The following is an 18,529-nucleotide window of genomic DNA, read 5'->3' as shown; positions in this document are numbered from 1 at the left end:
CTTTCCATTTATGCCTTCACTGTTTTATAAACTAAAATGTTATTTTTAAGCACGTCTGTTGAGGGCCTACAACATAGACTTTAAGTGGCACAGGCTGGCAGCTTGGATTAATCTAACTGAACAGTGGCCTTATCGTCTGTCCTGGATCATATATTACTTTGAGGAGGCTGATGTGGTGGAGAATTCTGCATCACTGTATTCCCTGTATAAAAAGTAAGCAGTTTAGATTCATCTCAACTTCCCTTGGTTGTATTGTTGTGTATTCAAGAAATACATAGGTCTACCAGCGTATAACAGGGCATCAAGAGATCTAGTTTCACTCAAAACCCAAAACAATGACCAAGAACTTATTTCAGCTATTCATTTCTGGGCAGATTCTAAATAGAGTTTCATCATGCTGTCTGCGCTACAATTTCTATAAAATGAAACCAATTGAAATTATTTGACTTTGGGAACCTTTTTTTTTTTTTTTGCTAAATTTACCCAAGAAGATAAGTGAAAAACTCAATATGATAGTCAATTTAAATCCATTGAATATGATATTAGTAAATTTGTCTCAACTAAAATTTGACCATTTCCAACGGATTGATACTTACGTTTGAAAATAAGAAATGGAGGTAAAAGTAGTCATCTGTTTAAATTGTGTGGTGGTGAAACTACATTTTAGATTGGATATTTGTAAATTATACACTATTAAAATGAGTTAATATTAGAAGTAGCTATTAGTCAAATTGATAAAGTACTTATTTAGGATTTCATATCCATTACAAATTCCTGGTCAATATCAGGATTCAAATCGTGCCTCATCATTTAAGTAGCCAAACTGTTGATGCCATTCATCTGATTTAATAACATTTCTGTCTTTAGAGTTAGAATTTTTATCCCTTTATTTTTTCTTGTAATTTCATTTACTAGTAGTTCTCATTTGTTCTGAATTAGAATCAATCCAAATATTCCATCAACAAAAGAACAAGACCCACTTCTGGAGATTGACAGAAATGTGCGCAAACTTGAAGCCAGTCTGACTTCTAAGTCTGGAAACTTTCCACTCTTGAATGTTGCAGACTTGAAGAAATTTCTTCCCTGTACCATCAACTTGGATCCATATCTGAGAAAACTTATTAGAGGTTAGACATTCTTGTAGTGTACTGTCACCATATAAATATATAGTTAATTTATTACTTTGAACATACAGTCAAATCCAGTTCATTGGACCAGACCCTTATTTGGACAAAATCATAAAGCACTGAAACCCTATTGCACAGGGGGGCTCCCGTTAAGCAGCTGATTAATAGGACCAAAATCATTATGCCCCATATGTTCCTATAAACTGGCTTCGGCTGCTATTTTCCCGTTAAGTGGAACAGCTGATTAATAGGACCAAAATCGTTATGCCCCATATGTTCCTATGAACTGGCTTCGGCTGCTATTTTCCCGTTAAGTGGAACAGCTGATTAATAGGACCAAAATCGTTATGCCCCATATGTTCCTATGAACTGGATTCAACTGCTATTTTCCCGTTAAGTGGAACAGCTGATTAATAGGACCAAAATCATTATGCCCCATATGTTCCTATGAACTGGATTCGACTGCTATTTTCCTGTGTATTGAAAGTGATGTTCATATTTCTGTTGTTTATCCTGCATTTATATAATATATAAGTGAACTTGTAGCAATGATAAGACAATATCAAAGTAGAATTTTATTTTCTTTGATCAAATATCTTTCAAAGTATGTTTGTGACTTTACTTACATACATTCAATACAGTCTTGCTTATTTTAATTAAGTCATATCATTGCTATAAAGCCATTTCTTTAAAACGTGCACACCTAATAATCATATTGTATTCATATTACATTAATTTCCATTGGATATTTTATCATTGACATTGGATATTTTATCATTGACATTGGATATTTTATCATTGACATTGGATATTTTATCATTGACATTGGATATTTTATCATTGACATTGGATATTTTATCATTGACATTGGATATTTTATCATTGACATTGGATATTTGCAAACGTACATTACTGTAATTGATTTACATTTTTTTAAAGAAACCAATCACATTTTTTTTTAGAATTCAGTGTTTGCTTTTTGTTTGAACAGAAACTCAGCACAATATGGAGCGTCACCAAGCTGAGATAGCCACGTTGGGTGGAGTCTACCCTCCTCCTCCGCCTCCTCCATCAGTGATTGGCAGTCTGTTTAGAGACGGCACACATGACCGTGCCCCCCTCTTGTCCTCCCCCGCTCGTTTCAATGGGGGGCTTCCCCTTCATCAGCCGTTGATGTATGGCATGTACGGGGTACAACCGCCGATGCCTTATGCAGCTCCTCTACACAACCCTAACCTTTTGCCTGGATACATGCAGGCCCACCAGATGATGTTTGGTTCCCAGGATAGCACAAAGCTAGCCATGGCTAAAGCTGGTTCTCAAACAAAGACACCAAAGGATTTTTTTGCTGTAAGAATAAAGTTTTTAGTTTCAATTATAAAACATAATATTGCTATAGATGTTTTAAATTGTTGCAGCATTCATCTCTCTTTTGACTTGCTCAACAATTGACCTTGAAAACAATATATTTTTAAATTACAAAAAGTACCTCATAAAGGAATAGTACTATAAAAAAAATTGTTTTCTTGAATTTTCTAATTCCTTTTTTTTTTAAAGTGGAGAAAAAATTAGTTTCTACTCAATAGAACATTGTGCCACATTTAGTACATCGTTTTCTTTTCTTAAGAGATGATACATGGTGTGTTAAAGCTTGTTTCCATGGTGACAGTGACCATTTTGTATTGTTCAAGTACCCTGTTCAATATGGACATTGTTTCAAAACTATGTGAAATTATTACTTGAAAGTTTGATGAGACACAGAAATAAAAAAAGAAAATGATTTCCATTGTGGTTCAATGTTACCAGAAGTATTTTCAAACTAAATAGTTCAGTTATTTAACAAAATCTAAACATTAGCTCAGAGGATTTTAAGGTTCTCAATTTAAAAATCTGGCTCTGCAGGTCATTCATACTCACATACTCAGACATGCCTACAGTCCCGCATTATGCGGAACCGTCCCGCAAAAGCATCAAAAAATCTCACATGTTCCGCCGTTCCGCATTTACGATTTTTTGTTCCGCCAAGTCTGAATTCCGACACAAAAAAAAAAATCGCCGATTTTTCATTATTTAAATAATGCGAAATGAAAATACTGAATGCAAAATAAATATATCTAGGTCTGTGTTTATTGTTTACATTTCATCTCCTCTGACCCGGTGTGTCCTAAATTTACGAAGATATGGTTGAGCTAGATCTAGATCTACATCTAGATCTAGTACTCTAGGTCTAGATACTAGATCTATTCTTAGAATCTAGTAAGTGCTAATAAGCCTAATTTTCCATTCAAATCCCTTTCTTTTCCCGACAAAGGCGCTATGGCGGCTATTCTAACACTAACGTGACTAACTCAACTGGTTTCTTAGGTTTCTAATCTAAGTAATCTAAGAAAAGGAATTTTTTTCAAATAGGTTATTACTATTATTAGAGATCTAGATTATCTAGATCTAGACCTAAATGTAATTAATTAACTTAGACACAGTAAGGCTAAGGCCTAGATCTAAATAAGGCTATATATCTACTTATTACATAGTCCAAATTAGTATCTAGACTCTAGATCTAGCACTGACTAGATTTAACTAGATCTAGATGATACTAAATCTAGATCTATCTTAGTATCTAGAGAAATAGACTTAGATCTATAAGGTGATAGATCTCTAGATTTCTATGTATTTAATGTATCATTATCATATGTAATAAATTTAGTTCTCAATAAGTCCATAGATCTAGACATAAATATTTAGATCTATAATCTAATTATTTAATCTGTGTTCTTAGAGTGTCTTAGAGTAGACTTAGAGGACTTATTAGATGTAGGTCTAGTCCTAGACTAGTACTACTAGTAGACAGACTCTTAAATTATTTTAGATCTAGCACTAGAGACAACTTCTAGAGTGACTAGAGTAGAGCCCTAGAAAAGGATAGATAATCAAGTAGATCTAGAATAATCACATAGGAGTTAGAACTATTGATTTCAAACAAAGGACATAATTATGAATTAAAGGTTTTCTTACTTTTAATTATATTATACTATTTACATCTAATTTATAAGAAGCAAACAAATATTGTTATTAAAGTAATATCATTGAAGTTTTATTTATTGCGTACAGTATGGCTGACAAACGTAAACGCGTTTATGTTCCACATTGGGGCCCAAAATTCCACATTTTCAACCTGAGTGTTCCACATTCTGGGTTTTGGGGGTAGGCATGTCTGCATACTATGTTACACTTGGATCAAAATCACAGCAGTGACCACGATCAAACCAATCTTGGACCCTTATTGTATTTAGCAGACTTAGTAGGTGGACAATGAGAATTTTTAAAACTTTGTCAACTCATGTTGTAAATTTTGTAAAGTTCTAGCTCAAATACTGCTTTGAATGACCTGATTTGCCTTCCTAATTTTGTTTTAAAAAGGGGTTTTTGCTTGTCTGCATTCTGTATGATTACTTAATGTTAAAAATAAAAGGGCACTCTTTTGCATTACATGAAATAGATATTGCATCTTCAAACATTTGAAACTTGATAAAGATAATAGTAACATTGGATTTATAACTATAAATATTGTAGATGAGCTAATTTATCTTACTGCTTCTTCTGCTAGAACATCAGGGGGGAGATGTTACAAAGATTTATTTTTTTTTACTAGATGTCGCCCAATGAAGTGAAGACCTTATTTCTTACAATGTTTGTTTTTGGCATTAATATGTTCATTTTTTAAATTTCATTGAAAACAGAAAATCTTTGTGTTTAAATTTGGCATAAAGATATTGGTTATTCAGAAGCTATTTCTGGCATCTACTGGCTGTTTTTTTTTTGTTGTTGTTTTTTTTTCATCATACTTCAAAATTGCTCAAACTTCTTATATTGTTTCCACAGAACTATATCCGTCCAGTTGTTTTGTCAAAGTGTTCTGTTGATGATGTGTGTGATCTCCTGTCTCATCTCAAAGGCTTGAGCCCTGACCATCTGTCTGAGTATCAGGCCAGCATAAGGGACAACAATATTTCTGGTCTAGTGCTGGCCATGTGCGACCTGTCTGAACTGCAGCCGGTAATAAAAATGCGTTTTGGAGACTGGCAGCTGTTTCGCAGCGCTATCCAGATCTTGGTCTCGGCTGAAACTCAGTCTGAAATCCAGAGTGATGTGAAGACTGATGGTGTGGAGACATCTCAGAGCATACACACAGCTCAGCTTACCCAGTCCAGCTCAGGAATCAGTTACACAGATCATTCATCCTCCATGAGCAACACCAAGGCTCAGCCTAGTCGAAGCTTTAGTCTGCAGGAGCCCAACAGCAGCAGCCGTTTTGGACAGAAAACAGAGTTGCAGAAGATCAGGGAGAGGAAGATGAGACGCAACGACAGCATTGTACAGCAGCTCTCCTATGAAACGGCTATCTTGAAATCAGCCGTTTCTGGTTTTGTGGAGGAGTCAGAGGAAGATGAAGAACAAGAGGATGAGGATGATGATGAGACTGAGCCGTCTCAAGGAATGCTGGAACTTTGTAGTGTCAGAGAAGAAAATGAAATAGACATTCATGAAAAGAGACCCACATTTCAACTAGGAGAAGATAGTCCTTCTGGAAGTCCAGAGCGTCATTCATCAATGTCTAGTCATTCAGAGCACAAAACATATACTATATCCAAGGACACTGACACTGATAAGAACTTGATAGAGGAATATATCTCCAAGACTGATAGTGATTTTTTGTCTTATGAAGAAAAGATTCTATGTGAAGAAAAGTCAGATAGAAAAGATTTAGAACAGCCAACAAATGTCCAAGAGATCACACCATTCATCAAGATTCTAGACAGACCAAAAAGTCACTACTCCTCACAGGGATCTGGAGAATTTGTTCCACTCTTGGGCAGTATACAGCTCCACCCCACACCAGGTGGTTCAACAGAGTTTGTACCAGGATCAAACAATTTGTCAATGTCCACAGACACACTGTTGGATATTGAGCCTCCTCTCAAGTCGACAGAACAGATCTTGCCTTTCTCCAGTCCTAGTGCAGTACAAGAGAGCCCCAGTTCTTCTGCTTCTAAACAACCGTCGCAACATGTAGCTTTTGCTTTGGGCTCATTTCGGCAACAACCTACTCACCATGACCACATCGGCAACTTGGCTCGTTCTCTTGCTGTGGATAAATCTGACTCCGAGTCCACATCTGAGGCTGAGGCTTCCCCTGCTCATCATTCCACCAATTCCCTTGCATCAAATGCGGAGCGCATAACCAAGCCCAATCTGGGGCAACTAAAACATCACTACCAAAGTACCAGCACAGACAGTCGCCGTGGTTCAATCCTGAGTAGCACTGCTGGGGACGAAGAGTTCTCTTTCAACCCATCCCTACGAGGCTCTTTACGTAGCCACACTGACCACGTGGACCTTGTCCAGCAGTCTTACTCCACCATAGTGGAGATGTCTTCTGCTGCCACCGAAGTGGATGAGACAGACTTCCACCATCGTTTAGGCGTCAGGTTTGCAAATGTTGACCAGCTGCCAGACAGTGACAACAGCTCCCCAGACAGGGAGACTAATGTTTAGTGCTAGACACAGGTAAGCACATCGCTATAGACTGGTGGTGTAATCTACAGTTTGTATTCAACATGCAAGTATCATTGAATGATATTTTCTTTCTATGGATATACAAGAATATTGCTATGTGTGAACTAGATCATCAGCTGGATAATGAAAAATAATTTTCACAGGATCATTTCATGTGTTTTTCAGAAATTAATTTGAGCAAATCTAATGTGCTTTATATTTCTAAGAGATAAAACATAATGTTTATACAAAAAAGAGTGACCTTGGCTTTATTTAATTGGAGATAATATGAAAGAGTTAATAAGGCTAAAGTAATGGATCAATGGGTTGTGCCTGTTTTGTATAATTTATATATATATATAACACTTATTGACTACTTTTTACTTTTAAGATATACTAGAACTCTCACATTGTGATTTTTATTTGGGACAATCATAACAACTGTTTACAAAAAGATTTTTTTTTTCAGTTTTCTTCAAATCTATCATATAAATATATATATATATATATATATATATATATGGTACTTTAACTAGAAATATGTTCATTAACAATACTTATTGTTGCCTTGTTGTTACAAAGTTTGTTGCCTGGTGTATCAGTTTGATCCAAGAAGAATTAGGTGTCAAACTGTGGCAGTGTAAATGTTGTATTCACATGTTTTTCTGTAAATCAGGGTTACAGGACAAAGTTTATTGTTTCTTTCCATGGTGGCCTGTACTGCATATATCCTTAACAAGTAGAGCTTTGGGCTTGGACATGGTATTCAAGACCAGATTTAGACTTGATAAGGCCCTAAGCTATTTGAGATATACATATAATATGGAAAAAAAAATGGGGTCCCTTGTATTCAACACATGACAATGTTTCTTCCCTCTTTCTTCCAAATTATTGCAGCTATCCCTGGATAGATTGTTTTGAGGGCCCCCAGGCAAGTGTGGGCCCTAGGCTATGGCTTATTTTGCCTGTAGGTAATTCCAGCACTGAAAGTAATCGTTTTTTTAGGAATAACTGAAACTTATGAAACAATCGCAAAGAACAAAGCAGCAGCCCATTGGAATAGATATCCTTCAGAGACGCTAGAGATGGATAGGTCACACCCTTCGCAAGCCTACATCCAATATAACGAGGCGAGCCCTAATCTGGAACCCCCATAGAAAGAGGAAGACGGGACGGCCCAGAAAAACATGGCGCCGCGATCTGGAAGCAGATGGGCAAGACGTGGGGACAGTTGGAAAGACTCGCCCAGAACCGAGATGCCTGGAGAAAGATGGTTGGTGGCCTATACCCCAGAAGGGACATGAGATGATGAAACAATCAAAACAAGGAAACGTATATTTAAAGTGTATCAAAGATAGCAGAAGCTGCTAGGGCCAGTTGCCAAGTCAAGGACTACTCATAGAGAGTTGAAATTATGAAGCTAAGAAATTGTGGTTATAAATGAACAGATGTGTTCTTATCACTTGTATGGTTGTTTTTTTCAAGTACTTAATAAATCATGGGTCTTCAATAACTATGTCTAATTTTTCTATACCACTAGATGTCAAATTATTCTCTCAAATGATCACATGGGATTTTTTCGTAATTATTTTTTCACAGTAATCTGCTGTTTGTTTATATTTAAGATCCAGTTCACAGTCATAAGGCAAAATAATACAATAAGAGAGAAAATGAAGAGAAAGAGATACTGACAAATGTAAAAGTGGCTTAATGGAATCTAAAAAAAAATACAAACAAAAATGAAAACAAGATAATTAGGAGAGATATAGAAAAATCAAAACAATGTCATAGATGCTAAAAAGTTTGTTTTGTAAATTAAATAACTTAGAAGTGCTTACAAATTATTGTATGCTTAAGCCTTTTATAAAATTCAAAGCTACTCAAACTTCCATATTCTAACTATGGATACACCAATAAGCTTTCTAATTATAGATTTTTTACCATTTATGAAAATCCCTTCATGTTGGCCCATAACATTTTATATGTATGCCAATTTGAATAGGGTATTTACTGTAATAGAAATCAATCACTAGACTTTTGCAATCAGATTGTCTTGGTTGTTAAATAACTTGAAATAAAAAGTTTGGAAATGCTGTTTTAAAACTAGTGTAGAGGGTAGCTGAAAAAAGTATTCCTTGCTAATCAGATTTGTCATGTTCCAAATTGATCAATTACTAGAACTTGATTTTCTAGTCCTTATAAATTTTTTTTATACACAAAAGTAAATTATATTTTTGATTTTTTGTTTACAATTATAAAAAAAAGTTCAATTGACAATCATGTGCAATAGTCACCTATTAATGTCATCTAGCAAGATGGTTGGAATGTAGAATAAAAACAGTGTACTAAATGTATTGTGTACAATTCAAACAATATGCAGAAAACCTGTACAACTTAATTTTAAAACCCCAAATTTACAACTATTTTGTCCATTCATTATAATCATGTCATGCAATGGAATGTCCTGTTTAAGCAATTAGTTTCTGAAACTGTAGATGTGAAAGATATTCATACCATTATACACCAGGAAATTGTCTAGAAATAAACACTACAAATTAAGTTGCAAGAAAAATTGATAATAGTAGAAATGTAATGTCTGCCATATATTTATGTCAATAGTTTTTTTTTTATGAAATGTACCGGTACTATGTCTGTGTTTAAATGTTATGTAAGTGTTTTGTATGTACAGGAAGAGAAAAAAAATATTTAATTAATTGGCTGTGGCTAAACAGTGCTGACTACTTTAAAGATTTGTTGAGCTAAGGCAAAGTTCATAGCAAAGTTCATCAAATCTGTGACTTGTTGGATTCATTCTAAAGTTAGTTGTCCAACTGAAGATAGAATAAACATCCTTATGTTCAATCAACACCAAAAGTTAAGAGGTGAGAGCAGGCAGTACTGTCTCATTCCTGTCAATCGTCAGTCAACTGAAAAGCTGGTCAAGACCAGTGTACGTAATGAAGCCACCTCGCTGGAAGGATACAGAGATAAATATTATTATTACACACCTGTTGAGACAAACTCTTTTTAAATGTTGCCCTCCATTCATGGACTATTTTAATTTAAGACAACATCAAAAAAAAAAAAGTGATTTTCTGTCAATGCCACACAATGAAATGCTGTTTCTTGTCTTGTTAATGCCTCTTGGATAAGAAGAGTTGGAATCATTAAAAAAAAAATGTTGTCTGTATTGTACTGGAAGAGTCAACTCTTTATTTAATAGATGAACATGTCCTTAATGGGCATGCTATATCAGAATGATTGTAACTAGATGTGACTGGTATATATTTGTACATAGATTAATGACTCTTTAAGATTTGTTCAAACTAATCTGAACATTCCTTTTTAATCACAGTTATTTATGTATTTACAGCATATGGAATATGCAGAAACCCAATATATTACTTTTTCACTGTCCATGTATTTATTAAATAGATTCTTATCTAAGATGTCTAGAGACACTGTCTGCTGTTAGTTATCGCAATAGAACTTTGTGATTTATTTCTGTCATCATTGCATGTTCCGCTGACTTGAGCCACTTTTGTACTAGCTGTACAAACTTAATGAGTAATCTTTCTGGGCTTGTGAGCATAGCAATTTCACAACGTTGGTTACCTTTGCATAAGCATGAACGTATTGTGTGTTTAACTTTGTATTGTCTCTGCCCTTACTTTGTATTTTCTCTAAAACATTTGTGTTCACTGACGTCAGGTTTGAGTTTTCAAGTAATATTTATTTACACATAGTCCAAATTTGTTTTTCTTTTTACAAGAGTTGTTTTTGTTTTTTTTTAATTGAAATAGTCAAATTGTATTTTCCCCATGTTATGAACAAAGTGGCATTTAATACAATGGCCTTTCTCTTTGTCATCTATAAATGTAGCAAGAAGTTGATTCAGAGTTTAAAATGTTTTTGGTTTGATCTGTTGGTAATCTCTGTGGCTTGGACTTTCCACTTCCAATAATGTGTAACTTTCATTTTAATTCTATTGTAAGTTTTATTTTATTTCAATAGTTTCAAAGTACAGCCTTTTTTTTTTTTTTTTTTTTAAAAGATCTACTTCGATTACCTGGGCTCTTTTTTTTTTGTCTTCTACAAACAAATGTTTCTCAAAGATTAATTGTAAATTGTTTAACAGAACAGATTAACCTGTATTTTATTTAATACCTGTTGCATTGCAAAAATTTATGTCCTGGAATTTTGGGTACAACCACGGGATAGCTGTGTTGTTTGTTATGTTACTGTAAAACATTGGTTTTGTGATACTACGGATATATCTGGAGAAAAAAAAGAGCACAAACACACACACACACAAAACAAGCATATTTATTCTAATGACTGGGTGGCAAACATTTTTAAAAACGGTCAAGGCAATGAGAAACAACCAGCAATCCTTCAATCAAATACTTTTTGTAAATGCTGAACCCATTATATATTTTGTATAGAGAGGCAGAAAATTTCATTTATACATTAGAAAATAGTGTTTCAAAGAACAATGGACAATGAAGCATTGACTTTTTGGGCCTGATAGGAAAGCTCAGTAACAATGGAAAGAGTTTATGTCGGACAGTTAGTGAGTTATCTGCCAAGTGAACAATAATTATTAAAAATTTACTAACAGAATTCTAATAATGATATTTAATTGCACCTCCTTCATGGTCAAAGATGAGCATTCTCTCATTTCTTATGAACTTGAATATGGCTGTGGAGTCCTATAAAAAGATAGAGAGAGAGAAATAGAGATATATCTTAAATTTGATTTAACATTACTCTACTTAATTGTTTCTTTTCCAGTACAAGATTTTTCAATTTTCTGGGTTTATTTTTGCAATGATAAAGTTTAATCCTCACTCTTAGAATTGAAATTGCACTTATGTCCTACATTAGGACCAGATGTTTGTTTACACTTCTTGACTTCAACCTTGTTTCTTCAGAGAAAGGATGTTTGTGCTCTGAAATTAAGGCTGTACTTTTATAAAAAACAATTTTACCATTACTGTTTGTGTGTATTTAGTATTATTTACTTTTTGCCATATTAAGATGATGTGATCATATATATTTATATATGTACGATTATATTATTGTACGCCACCTTGATCCTTCCGCTATTTATTCAAATGAAACACTGATCCTATAGAAAAATGACTTATTTTAAAGAGACAAAACAGTGTGTCTTTTATCTTAATTTATGTGATGATGAATTGATTCAAATGTCATATGATGCTCTGTTCAAAGCCTTGAGTCTACTTACTTGTTCAAGAGTTTGAAGTTTTTCTGGGTTATTTTGCAAATTAAATTGTATGTCTTATTCTTATGAACACATTTTGCAAAAGAATTTTTATGCATGAATATCATCCCAAACAATTATTCCAAAGTTGTTGTTTTTTTTGTTGTTTTTTTTTTGTTTGTTTTTTGTTGTAACATTTTGCAATGTCAGTACAAAACAATGGATAATGTGTAGATACTTTTTCTCTTGATTAACACTTTTTAGTCATGAATTTTGAACTTGTGTAATTAGTAATTTTTTGGTTCATGCTGTTCATCTATCAAAAGAAATTTTTTTTTTTTTTTTTTTTTTTTTTTTTGTGTTTCTTCATGGTATCTCTTGATTTGTAATGGTGTTTGTTGAGTTTGATAGGACATTCCATTTTTGAGGGCTAGGCTGATTGTCTTGTTACAGTTTTGACTAGTTTGGTTTGGAAACTGTACACTTGTTAGACATAAAGTTTTGACTAGTTCACTCTGTTTCATGGTTTATGCTGGACTCAGCACTTTGATAAGCTAAAATGTTTTTCTGCCTTAATTGTCATCATGTTCCCAAATGAAAAACTTTTTGAAATGATTTGAAACTTTCTGAACAAAACTTTCTAATGGAAAGTAAAATGTCCTGAGGCTTCTGGAACTTTTGGCATCATTCTGTTGCTTGGAAGCTTTTTTCAGTGAGTCTCTCCATTACTACAATAGTTTCATAGCTTCTTTTCTAAGAACCTAGAGTTTTGTGTTCACTGTAGATTCTTTTAATTCAATTTTCTCTCTGACACTCTAGAGCTGTTTCTGCTACCTAAACTTCTGTTTTCTCTTGGGGTCCTACAGTTTTGTGTTCACTGTAGCATTGTCAAACACCAACATATTCTAGAGACAGTTATATTTCTCTTACTAAATGTTATACAAATGTATAGATGTGGTCAAATCTAGAACTTGTTCATTAACTTGTATTAAGCCCTTACCCACCAAAATGGCATATTATAAAATGAATATTTATTTCTCTCTATTAAATCATCACATATCAAATATTCTTGATGGTATTTTTCTGCTTGTAGTTATTGTGTCACACTTAGAATGGGAGACGATGCAGTTCGCAGTTGATGTCAGTCTATTCATTCTGTTACGTGATTCATCTAGTCTACATGTGATTAATCAAGAGTCTATATGTGATTAATCAAGAGTCACCCCAAATGGATATTTAGAGACCTCTGTACAGTTCTAACGTGTCTTTGTTTGTTTCTTCTATTTCAACATGTTGTTCTATATCTCAGACTTTCAGCTCTAATAAGATTTGATATTAATGTTGAAGCACACAATCCTACAATTTAATAATGATGAGGTAATTTCTGTGTTATCTACTTTGTATCCAGAGTTAGTCTTTACTTTACGTCCGCGTGAAATAGATATTACCCTTTTGGAAAGGGATTGTTTGTGGCAGTGTGGTGCACCGGTAGAGCGTTAGGCTGCTAAGTTGATCGGGGTTTTGTTTTAGGGAATTCAGTTCATTTCTGAGTGTAGGCAGTTGGTCGTTGTACTTGTCAATGGCAGCCTCATTATCCTGAGACAGAAAAAAATGTCTGCATCATTTGCCTTAATGTTAGATCGAGTCTCAAAGAATAGTTTACTTCACTAATGAATTGGAATTGTGTTTTTTTCTGTGTGTGTAAAGTTGAATCTTGCATTTCAAAGAATGAAAGAGGCATTGAACAAACAGTCTGGGTTTCATTCTCGTTTTAGTTAGAATGTGATTGGATATGGGCTGACTGGAGTTAGCTTCAACTAGATCTAGTTCACCGCATAAAGTCATGTTTTTGTTATGTGACCATTTTTATTCCAACAACCCAATGCAGTTCATAGCATCTACAGCTTTTGTTTGAGAAATTCAAAATAATACAATTGTTTACTTTGACCGTGGACTCCAAGTGATAGAAGAAAACAAAAAGTTGATGCTTAAACTAAACACACGCTTCTCACGATACCTATAGAGTAAACAAAAAGTGACAGAACTGTTGAAGAACGTTTTTTTATGATACCGAATTGCTTGTTGTCAAATTTGGCTTTGGACGAAGTAGCTTTATTAAACCTAATTGTTGAGTTTAATATAGTAGCGTTTAGAAAACCGATGCTTTGTTTGGTTGTCTCCCCTGCTTTCCTTGGGTAGAACAGTGTACCATCTCAACATTTTGTTACATAGAGATTTAAGAATTATATATAGATTGATAAGTTACACGTCTAGGGCGTTATGACCTTTTTGTTTGTTCACTGATCAGAGCCTCAAATAAATTATCACCTAGCACCTACTGGGTTAGTCTAATTTGTATTCTTTAGGTCTAGACTAGAAGCCTTCTAAAACATGGCTCGCTCTGGAGGCAGATATCATGTTGCTCTGTTGTTGTTGGTTTTACTGTTCATGTTTACTTTCAGACTTTCTGCTGTTGTTGTCAGTTTATGTTGGCTATGACATTCGTTCTGCATCCTGGCACCAAAAATCATGTATGCGTATGAGGGCGGGTGCAGCATGGGGCTGGCCACGTTGTAATGACACCCTGCTCCATGGCTCCCACCGACTCCCAACAAAAGTTTGTCCTCTCCACTTCGCCTCTAACTTCCCCGTGTTTCTTTTTCCCCAACGGGAATGACTGTGTCTACATGGTTGTTATATGTGACTGTGTCTACATGGTTGGTATATGTGACTGTGTCTACATGGTTGGTATATGTGACTGTGTCTACATGGTTGGTATATGTGACTGTGTCTACATGGTTGGTATATGTGACTGTGTCTACATGGTTGTTATATGTGACTGTGTCTACATGGTTGTTATATGTGACTGTGTCTACATGGTTGGTATATGTGACTGTGTCTACATGGTTGGTATATGTGACTGTGTCTACATGGTTGGTATATGTGACTGTGTCTACATGGTTGGTATATGTGACTGTGTCTACATGGTTGGTATATGTGACTGTGTCTACAAGGTTGTTATATGTGACTGTGTCTACAAGGTTGGTATATGTGGCTGTGTCTACATGGTTGGTATATGTGGCTGTGTCTACAAGGTTGGTATATGTGGCTGTGTCTACATGGTTGGTATATGTGGCTGTGTCTACATGGTTGTTATATGTGACTGTGTCCACATGGTTGTTATATGTGACTGTGTCCACATGGTTGTTATATGTGACTGTGTCTACATGGTTGGTATATGTGACTGTGTCTACATGGTTGGTATATGTGACTGTGTCTACAAGGTTGGTATATGTGGCTGTGTCTACATAGTTGGTATATGTGACTGTGTCTACAAGGTTGGTATATGTGACTGTGTCTACATGGTTGGTATATGTGACTGTGTCCACGTGGATGTTATATGTGACTGTGTCCACGTGGATGTTATATGTGACTGTCTACATGGTTGTTATATGTGACTGTGTCTACATGGTTGGTATATGTGACTGTGTCTACAAGGTTGGTATATGTGGCTGTGTCTACATGGTTGGTATATGTGACTGTGTCCACATGGTTGGTATATGTGACTGTGTCCACATGGTTGTTATATGTGACTGTGTCCACATGGTTGTTATATGTGACTGTGTCCACATGGTTGTTATATGTGACTGTGTCTACAAGGTTAGTATATGTGGCTGTGTCTACATAGTTGGTATATGTGACTGTGTCTACAAGGTTGGTATATGTGACTGTGTCTACATGGTTGGTATATGTGACTGTGTCCACGTGGATGTTATATGTGACTGTGTCCACGTGGATGTTATATGTGACTGTGTCCACGTGGATGTTATATGTGACTGTCTACATGGTTGTTATATGTGACTGTGTCTATATGGTTGGTATATGTGACTGTGTAAACATGGTTGTTATATGTGACTGTGTCTACATGGTTGTTATATGTGACTGTGTCTACATGGTTGTTATATGTGACTGTGTCTACATGGTTGTTATATGTGACTGTGTCTACATGGTTGTTATATGTGACTGTGTCCACGTGGATGTTATATGTGACTGTGTCCACGTGGATGTTATATGTGACTGTGTCCACGTGGATGTTATATGTGACTGTCTACATGGTTGTTATATGTGACTGTGTCTATATGGTTGGTATATGTGACTGTGTAAACATGGTTGTTATATGTGGCTGTGTCTACATGGTTGTTATATGTGACTGTGTCTACATGGTTGTTATATGTGACTGTGTCTACATGGTTGTTATATGTGACTGTGTCTACATGGTTGTTATATGTGACTGTGTCCACGTGGATGTTATATGTGACTGTGTCCACGTGGATGTTATATGTGACTGTGTCCACGTGGATGTTATATGTGACTGTCTACATGGTTGTTATATGTGACTGTGTCTATATGGTTGGTATATGTGACTGTGTAAACATGGTTGTTATATGTGGCTGTGTCTACATGGTTGTTATATGTGACTGTGTCTACATGGTTGTTATATGTGACTGTGTCTACATGGTTGTTATATGTGACTGTGTCCACATGGTTGTTATATGTGACTGTGTCCACGTGGATGTTATATGTGACTGTGTCCACGTGGATGTTATATGTGACTGTGTCCACGTGGATGTTATATGTGACTGTGTCTACATGGTTGTTATATGTGACTGTGTACATGGTTGTTATATGTGACTGTGTCCACATGGTTGGTATATGTGACTGTGTCCACGTGGATGCTATATGTGACTGTGTCCACGTGGATGTTATATGTGACTGTGTCCACGTGGATGTTATATGTGACTGTGTCTACATGGTTGGTATATGTGACTGTGTCTACATGGTTGTTATATGTGACTGTGTCTACATGGTTGTTATATGTGACTGTGTCTACATGGTTGTTATATGTGACTGTGTCCACATGGTTGTTATATGTGACTGTGTCCACATGGTTCTTATATGTGACTGTGTCCACGTGGATGTTATATGTGACTGTGTCCACGTGGATGTTATATGTGACTGTGTCCACGTGGATGTTATATGTGACTGTGTCCATGGATGTTATATGTGACTGTGTCCACATGGTTGTTATATGTGACTGTGTCCACATGGTTGTTATATGTGACTGTGTCCACATGGTTGTTATATGTGACCGTGTCTACATGGTTGTTATATGTGACTGTGTCTACATGGTTGTTATATGTATTGAATGTCATTAAAACTGTCGTTTTAAGTGTTAACCCAATTAGGCCGCAGGTTGATTATCAAGAGAAAATATATTGATAATTAATAGTCAATTTGGAGTGTGTGTCGTGTCGAAGCAAAGACTCATGTACACACCCAGTGTATATATCTCACACTTGTCTCTCAACCCAAGGTACGTGTGTTCATAGGGGTACGCCGAAAGAACTGTCGGTAGCCTAAGTAGTTCACAGTGCCTATAAACAAGACAAAAAGTAGTTTGTGTGTACATATCTTCCATTGAAATAATAATGCAGTGGTTATTTGGAAGTAAAGAGTTGTTAATGATTGGCTATCAAATAACATGAATGTAATCTTTCAAGCATAACCCCTGTCTTGCCAAGTTACTGTACCTGAAGCACAATTAACAAAGAACGTAGGCAATATAAAGACTCCCATTAAGAGTGTGAGCTAAATATTGAGGATAGGGTAATATTGCTATTGTATGTTATGTTTTTTTTTTGTGGGTTGTTTCTTCAATGGTCTCATGTTTCAAAACAACCCGTTGGTTTGCAGTGGCATAGAGTCTCACTAAACAACTTGTATGATATAAACATCTATCATTATTAATACAATTACAATGTTTCTAGTTTGTTCATTAAATAAAAGTGATACATTAGACTAGATGTTTTTTTATTATGTATTGACTCATTGTAGTTGTGTTCAATGTTCTTTAACATGTACAGGACCAAATTTACGCATAATAAATCCACTAAAGTGTGACTAAAGGAACTAATACACAGGATTAGAATATAAACCAATTGATTTAAAAATAAAAAGTATTCACGTCTCGTAGTCTTGTAGATTTTCATGAAGGAAAAAAAATGTTTCCATCAATTTTGTGTTAAAGTTGCCCTGAAATTTAAAAACAAAACACAAGTAGTCTTGTTGTTTGATGAGTTTCTTCCTTTTCCAGTAGTTAGTCCATTCTAGTGGCAACATATCTTGTTTAGTCTGTTTACATAGGGGAAAAAAAAGGTTGATGTTTGTGTATTATACAAGAAAGTGTGCACAATATTTCCAATCCTGGGCAATTCATCATTGAAATAGATTTAGCTTAAAACTGAAATGTTTTACTAGAAATGTAGTCTTGACCATATAAAAATACTAAAGTTTGTCTTTTGAGTCTCAGGTACGCATCACTCTTAACATATAATGCGATCAGAATGTTAGAAGACACCCTTCAATATTTAATACCGTACTCTCGACACCAACTAGACGATGAATGCAGTGTTGTATCCTGATGAAGAGAGTTAAATTTTATTAATGTCCATATTGCAGTCAATGACCACTAATTTTCTTCTACGATACAGTCCTTTAAATAATTGTATGGACACCCCCCCCCCCCCCATCCCTTGTATCAAATGTCCCCAATAATGTACCA

At 35.2% G+C, this 18,529-nt stretch overlaps 1 protein-coding gene across 1 annotated transcript in view; it reads left to right on the top strand.

The window, feature by feature from the left end:
* Positions 1–17,766, top strand: part of LOC106076080 (kinase D-interacting substrate of 220 kDa B-like) — a 50,085-nt gene extending 32,319 nt beyond the window's left edge. Inside the window, exons 23-26 of the mRNA XM_056037648.1 lie at positions 51–213; positions 940–1,127; positions 2,119–2,477; positions 5,007–17,766. Coding sequence (XP_055893623.1) covers positions 51–213; positions 940–1,127; positions 2,119–2,477; positions 5,007–6,680 — 2,384 coding nt within the window. The 3' untranslated portion in view covers positions 6,681–17,766. The remainder of the gene's footprint in view (positions 1–50; positions 214–939; positions 1,128–2,118; positions 2,478–5,006) is intronic.
* The last annotated feature ends 763 nt before the right edge of the window (positions 17,767–18,529 follow it).

Source organism: Biomphalaria glabrata, chromosome 8 (assembly GCF_947242115.1).
Source record: "Biomphalaria glabrata chromosome 8, xgBioGlab47.1, whole genome shotgun sequence".
Lineage (NCBI taxonomy): Eukaryota > Metazoa > Mollusca > Gastropoda > Planorbidae > Biomphalaria > Biomphalaria glabrata.
The sequence above is the reverse complement of the archived record's forward strand: the minus strand, read 5'-3'. Positions and strand labels throughout refer to the sequence as shown.